At 51.5% G+C, this 8573-nt stretch overlaps 3 protein-coding genes across 3 annotated transcripts; all 3 read right to left on the bottom strand.

Moving 5' to 3' along the window:
* Positions 1–2522: 2522 nt before the first annotated feature.
* On the bottom strand, positions 2523–4786 carry BBA_10311 (BTB/POZ domain protein; the record flags this gene model as incomplete). Its single annotated transcript, XM_008605408.1, has 6 exons — positions 2523–2702; positions 2849–3028; positions 3075–3198; positions 3244–3442; positions 3530–4347; positions 4626–4786. 6 exons carry the CDS (start codon positions 4784–4786, stop codon positions 2523–2525), a joined length of 1662 nt encoding a protein of 553 aa, XP_008603630.1.
* A 1222-nt stretch (positions 4787–6008) lies between these two features.
* On the bottom strand, positions 6009–6473 carry BBA_10310 (uncharacterized protein; the record flags this gene model as incomplete). Its single annotated transcript, XM_008605407.1, has 1 exon — positions 6009–6473. One exon carries the CDS (start codon positions 6471–6473, stop codon positions 6009–6011), a length of 465 nt encoding a protein of 154 aa, XP_008603629.1.
* Positions 6474–7195: 722 nt separating this feature from the next.
* Positions 7196–8335, bottom strand: BBA_10309 (reverse transcriptase; the record flags this gene model as incomplete). Its single annotated transcript, XM_008605406.1, has 1 exon — positions 7196–8335. The coding sequence occupies one exon, from the start codon at positions 8333–8335 to the stop codon at positions 7196–7198; it is 1140 nt and encodes a 379-aa protein (XP_008603628.1).
* Between the last annotated feature and the right edge of the window lie 238 nt (positions 8336–8573).

Genomic DNA, 8573 nt, shown 5'->3' with positions numbered 1-8573 from the left:
TCCGTGCTACCAGGGAAAAGACGAGGACGAGAGCAGAGATGGGAGGAAGATAATCGCTTATGGGCTTGCAGGAGGCAGAGACGCCACTTTCGGACATGTAAAGTAACTTAGCTAGTGAGCCCTATTGGCTTTTTTAGTCACCGGGCGTAATAAACTTTTGGTTTGGTAAGCCGTCAGGGCCAACGACGAACTATAGATAATTTTGGCGAACTCTTTGTTTTCTCTTCTTCGATGTTCCGTGCGCAGTTAGGGCTTCTTTCACGTCGGAAAGTGCTCTTCGGCCTGCTCGGCGTTTTGCCACGCAGACAATGGCAACTGCACCGTCTAGACTGCACTTGCGCTGGGGAGGTGGGTGGCAAGTGGACTGACAGTACTCACCTAGGAAAGAGAAGGACCAGCGGATAAACCGTGAAAAAAAAAGGAGGGCGGACCGTACTACTTGTCTCCACCGTGGGCAGGCTACTGGATGGTTCAATATTGGACGAGTAGGAAGCCACGGGCCAGGTTGATCATCGGTGGATGGGATCTGCGTGTCATGGAACAGAGCAAGTAGTCGGCCAGAGCAAGGCAACAGACAAGCTAAAAGCCGCTATCATCCGACGAAGGGAGACAGCAGGGTCGTAAGAAGATAGTGGACGGCAAGGAGAGCAAGCGTAAAGGTGCAGCAATGGTGGCGAGAAAAGCAGAAAAAAAGATTCACCAGTACAATAAAGGTCAAGCGAGAGCCGCCAGCGCAGGGCGAATTGGTGGCGCCCCGAACTACTTGAACAGAGATCTTGCCAAAACGGTCTAGCTCATCTTAGCCTTTTCGCGTGGCCAGGTTGTTAGGCAGGAAGTGGCTTGCCCGCTAGGAAACGGAGGGCCGGAACGACGACCGGAAAGGAGGGTCGGCCCCCGCTAGGCAGCTAGCACGCTAAAGATGGCTGCGGAGACGGTCATACTGTAGCGGAACAGTTGAGTCGTGGTGGGGCCGGGGCAACGGGGAGCGCACACATTCACTGGCTGTGAACTTGTGGCGAAACGTCTTTGATTCTTAGCTGCGCCTTTCTCTTATCTATGATCTATCATGGCATGCGAGATGAGGGTTCATCGAGCTTCTCTTGGCACGCAGAGATAACTAACTGTCTCTGTACTGGTCCCCAACTCGAAGAGTGCGCGAGCCGGAGCAGACACCGCCACTGGTTGAGGTCAAGGGGTTGGGAAAGTCTTGTGTAACTTGGGTTGTAATTGGACAATGAAAGTTGACTGAATGACTCAATGCTTCATTATAAGATCCAGAATCGTGATTCATTGTTTTCTTGTGAAGGACTAAGTATTTTGGTTGAATCAAACACCTCTACATGATACAGTTTGTCCGAGGGGTCTGCCGTGAGTACAATCATATCATTAACGTCGCGAGCCCATGTTAAGCAAGAAGAAAAGAGGAAACATGCTCTAGGCCGGCCGAGCTTAAACTCTCACGGAGAACTCCATACAACGACCTAGTGCTCGCTGTCCTTTCCAATACTGAATGGCCTAGCAACACGGCCGCATCACAGCTCGACCCATTCCACGTTGACGTCAACCCTGCCAGACGCTCCGCTGATTGTCTTCTTCGTGTCCGCCTTAGCCGCAAACGTCTCGCTCCCATTCGCAATCTCGAACGGCATCATAGGATACGACCTTGCACTGTACTTCACACAAAATATCACGTTTCTATAATACGTTTTCTGTCGCGCATCAAAGTACAGAGAAGGGCGAAACATATGTCACACTTTTAGTTAACAAGAATAATAGTGGCAGCCATTTTAGCCTGTGACGTAGCGCCGCTGGATATCCACCAGGTACCCGAGACTCTTTCCTGGGGTAAATGTGTGATGAAACTCAGCCGTTAGTTTGCCATATATGCACCAGTTGTTGCTGTATTACGACAAAATTACCTTTCGGCGATGGAGTAGAAATCTCCTTCCTATCCTGAGCCTTTTTCTGCCTAGCAATACGGCATTCAATCAGTTTCTGCCCATGTAGTCTCATTCTTGTCGAAGGGAAAAAAATGGTACAGGGTACCAGATAACTCTAGCGGCCAGATCAGGATCCACCATTTCTTTAAAAGTGAACTAGCAAAAGAGTGACACTTAAAACGCCTTTCTCTGACTACGCGTCAAGTGTGTGGATGCACGCATATCAGGACAAATTCGTTGGGCCCATCAACCGGGTTCAGAAAGCGGGCGCACAAGCGATTGTCGGGACATTCCTCACGGTCGCGACTGCAGTGGCAGAGGCGGAGGCCAGTCTAGTGAGCGCTGGAGAGAGACTTTGGAAGAGGGTGATTAAAATGTGGTTGGTGACACACTCGTTGCCCGACACCAACCCGTTGCGCCGAGTTAGTCAGGATGCCGCAGCGAAAGCACACCTCTGCGCCCGATGCCGGCGGCGGCGATGCACCACCCCTTCATGAGTAAGATCTCGCCTCGCGCTCCGTTTCCGACTGTCATGCTCAATCTGATTCACGTCGAAAGCAGGACGTATCTGTACCTCGACGGCTACCCGGCCATGTTGGCACGAGGAATGGGCGTCATAGTCGACGCCAAAGCGGGTCTCGCTGTTGTCTCCCGAAAGGTTGTGCCGCATAAAGCGTCTTTCAACTGACTCGTGACATCGTCAGCATGGAAGTTCGTGCCGCCAGCCATCTCAACCACAAGATGATTGTTTTGCGAAACGTCCTGCATGAATCAGCTTCCAAGGCATAGATCGAAGAAACAAAGTCAAGTAAATGACGGGGATTGCTTGTTTGCCGAACAGCGCTCTTGAATTTGGCTTCTGCAAGCTTGTGCAGTCCGCTGATCATATACATGTCGGCAAGACTGACCATGTTTGCGTGGAAGATCATTGGCTCGGAGAAACACGACCGGCCCTCTCCTTGCACATCGCCCTGCTCGTTTGCTTCAGCAGGCCAATCTGCAGAGGTGCCGGTGTACATGTAATCGACCATGCGTCTAACGAGCTCGGCAGGCCACTCTTTGACTTCCAAAACGCCGGAAGCCGCCTCCTAGTTTGGATAAGCGAAGAGCAATGTTCGAACGACGACGGCATACCTTCCATGGGCCGGTGCAAGCGGTCCGAATAACTTGAGACTGTGCGCAGACAACCACTCTATGCACCGCGAAGCGAAACGGACCGGACGCAATTGTTAAATCACAAAAGTCCCCGTCACGATCGCTGCAAAGTGTCAGTGAGGCCAGAAAAGCGCCGACGTTGCCTTACTCTTCAATTTTCTTTAAAACATCAGCAGCGTGAGACATATCAGCGTCCACCTCGCGCAAATTTCTGCTTGTGCGGCTGCCAAAAGCGTAGTTGAGTGCTGGTTCAGCCGATGCGAAGTTCTGGGAGTTGACCCGCACGGGACGCAGGTCGCCGGATTTGGCACGCGCGGTGGCTACCTGCAATGGCTGACGTCTCCCACCTAGCGCGTAAACTTTCCATCAGGGCCGATCGTCTCGGGTGGCAGTACCGACCCTTTACGGTCAGTTCTTTTTCTGGCTCGATTGACGCCGTGGACGCTGCGGCTTCCGCTGCTTGGCTGCCTTGATAGCCCGCGTAGAAGTCTTGGCCGGGCGCTTTGCTTGGTTTCCTGTTTGCTTGTTTCGGTACTCTTTCAACAAGTCCGGGGCGATTTTGCGAATCTTCCCCGGTGGCTCTAATGACGTGTTCTCCAGCGCATCGAAACCTGTCCACTGCATCCTGTACCGCCCATCCTCTGATTTTTCGACGACCTGCAGAGGCTCGTACTTTTCAGAACTAGGCTCGGGTCGGGGAGTAGCCTTCCATAGCCCGAGAAGCCCCTCAGGGTTGTCGCGATGCACTTCTATCTCGCGGACCAACTCAGTTCCACCGTTCGATCCGACAAGCTTGAGTTCCAGGGACAGGATGCCTGCTTCCAACCACTTGTAGCCTTTGTACTCCCACTTTTGGCCGTTGTAGCGAACCGTCTGCTTTGGAACAGATTTGTCTGATTGTGGTTGCTCGCTTGTGGATGCTCCAGGCTCGCTTGGATCAGCAAGCGTAGTAGCATCGCTCCGGAATGCTGGTTCGCTCGACGATATTCGTTCGTTTGACAGTGCTGATCGGTTCGGCAACGCAGGTTCCTTAGCTTGCGCTGGCTGGTTCGGCAATGCTGCTGCATTCGACGTTGCTTGTTCGTTTAGCGTTCTTGGACCTTGATGGGCTCGAATATCACTGTGTGTGGTTAGCGATTTCGAGTAGGCAGTCAACCATAGGTATCGTACGAGGTTTCGCGCGTCGCAGGTGTGACATCGCTGCTTCCCTGTCCCGGCGCCGGGCTCAACAATTGGGCCAGTGCGATCATTTCTAATGCCAAAAAGCTCGTTATGACGCTATTGAAACGATTGTGGTTGCCAAATTGTGATTCGTAGCAGCGAGCTACGCTGAGCAGGTCGCGCAACATTTGTCATGCCCCATTATTTTGCCTCGACCATCAGCAGAAGCTGGCGCGTTAATCTCGTGCCGGAGCACCCACTCGCACCCAGCCGGTGGGTGGGTGTCTGCGCCTGCAGCGCTTCCATGGCGGTGTACACATCTCCAACCGGTACAAATCAGAAGCGAAGTCCTTTGCCTTCCTCACTTACAGTCTCTCTTTTGAACGCTGATTTTGAACGCTGATAGGTACGGCAATCACTCCTTGCATCTTGTGCTGATTGACACCAGCATACGGTAGTCGAGAAAGCTTGTAGCCCTGAAGTTTATTGACCCACAGATGCTCACCAGGTCTCGCGCCATCTCGTCTCATCCTGAATTACGCCTCGTAGCCCACTACCCGGTAGTGTGCGCCAGACCATGCCCATTTTTGAGTGAGTTTACGATAAACAATGTCGCTGGCCAGCAGGATCACTGCAAAGGTAACGTTGACGACGCTATTACTCCAGAAGACCAGTCCTGTCTGTATACGACCCTCGATACCTGGCTCCAGCTTGTTCAGCGTGGTGAAATAACTATGCAAGACGAAGACCATTGCCGCCGAGAAGAATGCGCAACCGACGACCCGGATGGTAAATCCGGCTGTAGCAAGGCAAACCTGTGACACTTTATACTTGACCACCAGTACACTGTTGAGGCTTGATGATAAGAAGGAACACGCCGCCGCGAGTGTGTCCAGATATTCGATAGTAGAGTATCCAACACAGTCTTCCGTCCCGGCCGTACCGGAGCATCGATATCTGGAACCCAAGGTCGTCCTGACCTGCCCATATACGCCGCCATTATACTGCACGAGAATTAGTACACTGGAAACCGAGATGTCCTGTCTCTGTACCGTCAAGTGGAAGATGCCTGCCCTTTGGCTCTGCTTGCTGGTCAATATGGCAACTGTGACCACCAGTATGGCTACGCTGAGCGCCTGTATCGTAAGATATATGAACCTGAGTCGTCGCTCAGTCTTGGTTGCTATCATGTTGCTCATGAATGAACCGCCATCGACACGCTACGACTGTGACTAAATATAAGCATGATAATAGCCTTTTTCAGCCAATTCTGCCCGATCAGGGTGCTCCCGTGGCCAAATTATGCTTTGCATCGCTCAATAGGCAGCTCCCTGCACGTCCAGACACCCTTCATTGTGCATAGAAAATGGCTTCTATTGCAATGGCTCAGTTTCTTTAGTATTAATACAATTGGTGGTACAGTTGGGTTCAGGTTCAGCGTCCACATGGATCCATAAAACGATGTTGTGGTGGCAGCCAAAATCGGCCTAAACATGACTAAATCTGAATTTTTTTTAGCCTAGAGTGTGGACGCTAAACCTGTTCCTGACTGTACATACAGTACATACCTACCAATTGATTTGCCGCCTGCTTTATCTCGGCTACGGACAGCGTATATCAGAACAATACACTACACCTGGGTCATTGGTCATGATTGCTTCCGGTCTCTGTTTACTGTATGTATAGCAGAGAATAAATTTACGCCGTAGAATACAGTAGTGTTATGATATTTTATTAATATGTACATTGACTCTATGCGTCTGCCTCGGACGACTGCGGTCGTGCTTGCAGCGGCGGGTCGTAGTGAATCAGCGAGAGTGAGGGGACCGTCGGAGGAGCTTGATAAGAGCTTTGGTTCAGCACACACATGGCTTGGTTCTGTGCCACCAGCTGCTGCCGCAGATCCTCTAACCAACATCGCTGAGTCCTCATTTCGCGCTGAAGATATGTAATCACATTTGTGAGGATCTGGTTGTCGCTGCGAAGTTGTTGGGCTTCTGCCTGCAGCCTCTCCAGCTCTTGTCTCCGTTGATCCAGCTGGCCACGTTGGTCTTCGGCGTAGAGACTGACCTGCCGCAGACGCTCGTCGCTTTGTGTCCGCTCATGCTGCAACTGAGTCCGCTCATGCTGCAGTTGGGCGCTACTCTGGGTAATGTAGGCTGCAAATTGCTCACACAGTCGGCCGTGGGCGCTGTCCTCATACTGAAGCGCTTCCATCGTCGGCAGATGGGATGAATGCGAATGAGCGGCGCAATGTCCCCAGACGACCTTTTGTAGCTATCTCAAGACTAATGTAGCGGCAAATTACGGCTTCTCAATGCATCGCCCTCTGCAAGCAAGCAAACATTTGGTACCAGATTCACCCACCTCTGGTTCTTTTTGCAGTGTTCCCGGGTCTGATTTTGAATGTTGGATTCAGGCTCACAATAAACATCTGACAAGCAGAGAGAGAAACAGCAGCGTTGTGGATACGAGCCGACATGTGATAGTCAAGCAGAGTTGTCTTCCGGATACGTGGTGCTATGTATGTGTATCAGTGTCCTTGGGTTTGAATCGAGTCAGAAATTAGTGGCTGCGTAAATGGCAAGGTAGCCGCGATCGAGCGTGCATAAAATTCCATCAATGATACATTCATTCATTGTTTTATTACGCCCGGTGGCTTCCAGCCAATAGGGCTCACGAGCTATTCATAGGTACATTTCTGACCACTCGCCTCATCCCTTCCACTTCATCCCTGTCGTTCTCTGTTCTCTCCACTTCGTCTTTTCATTCCCAGCACCCAACATTCCGCGTGATTTATTATCAATGACTAACTAGCTTGAGGGCTATTCCCCAAGTGTTCGGCGTCCTATCTACAGCAGCCGAAGCGTCGCTAGTCAAGCTCGCCGCGGACGTGGTTTCATGGTCTGATGAAAATCCCTTTTGTACTGATTCGCCTGTCAGTTGTCGAAACGTCCTGTGGCCAGTGTGAACTGTATCGTCGCTCGGATTGCTCCCATCTTTGGTTTCCATTTCGGTCCGTCTGATGCCGATTTTCCCCCTAGTCGGTACGACAAATCGTTCCATCTCGTGCTTGTGCATGCTCGTAACTCTTTTCGCTGTTCATCCCATTGCGGGCACTGTAAAAGAAAATGTTTGACCGTTTCTTTCGCCTGCCCACAAGCGCATTGCTCCGAAGGTACTGCTTTGATACGATGGAGATAACCGTTCAGTTTTGCCATGTCTGTCCTCAGCTGGGCAAGCGTTGAGCGCTGCCTCCATGACCACTCCTCATAAATCTCGCGTGTGTGGCTCCCAGGTAGCGCCACGTCTATTTTCTTGGAGAACCGTCCGACTCCTTCAGGTATGCATCGTTCACTTCTAAGGTTTCTTCGCTCGTTGTTCAACGTCGTACTCTTCATCACTGGGAATGGAACCTCAGGTACAGCGCCCTGCTGCGTAGCCATTTTTGCCTGTCTTTTGGCCGCCTGCAACAGCTTGTTCTTGCTCGGCGAGTCCCATCCTACAGAAACGATGTTTTCTTTCCCAACCAGCTTCTCTACCGAGTCGTAGATGCATGTGATAAATTCTTGTCCCGATTGCTGATAGGGCCTGCTCAATGCTGCCACCACTCCCTTGTTGCGCGAGAAAACTGCAATATTCTGGCGATTGCTGTCGGGAAGTTTCCGTAATGCATATGCTATAGCCGCCAGCTCTCCTGAAAACGGATTCTGCTCTGCTCTCGGCCCAAGCGTGAAAGAGAAGACCTTCTGCTCGAACTGACTGCGTTCCATATTCCTGCTGTGAATGACTCCACCAACTCCCACCATGCCGTTCCTCGCCGAGCTGCTCACCGCAACAGCTAGTGTCCACCCTGCGCATACTTCATCGGCCGGTTTGTCCATCACTGTCTTCAGGCGGGTCCTCCAAGGTTCCACCAGAACCGGGGTGATGGTCTCCATCTGCCAGAGTGGTATGCCTTTCAACCTTTCCGTCACCTGGTGCAAAGGTGATCGAAAGCGCGTATAGAACTTTTTAATCCGTTTCGTAATTCCGCTGAGTGGACTCGTTCCGGGCAGAGTATGTACCTCTATCCACATCTTGATCGCCCGCTTCCAGAACCGCTCCCGCGCGCTCACAATGTGTGCTTCCGCACCATGGTGTAGAAAGACTAAAGAGCACTTTCTTGCTTCACACACCACTAAAGACGTCAGAAGCTGCCACCCCTCTCCTTTTCTTCTTTTACTTTGCACGCCCGGGCTATTAATACTTTACATGCCTGTCTAGTACAGTAAAAACCGAAATGGGTGTCGCGGGTCGCACCTACACAATAATTAT

This window comes from Beauveria bassiana, assembly GCF_000280675.1.
Source record: "Beauveria bassiana ARSEF 2860 unplaced genomic scaffold BBA_S00125, whole genome shotgun sequence".
Taxonomy (NCBI): Eukaryota; Fungi; Ascomycota; class Sordariomycetes; order Hypocreales; family Cordycipitaceae; genus Beauveria; species Beauveria bassiana.
This window is presented reverse-complemented; position numbering and strand designations above follow the sequence as displayed.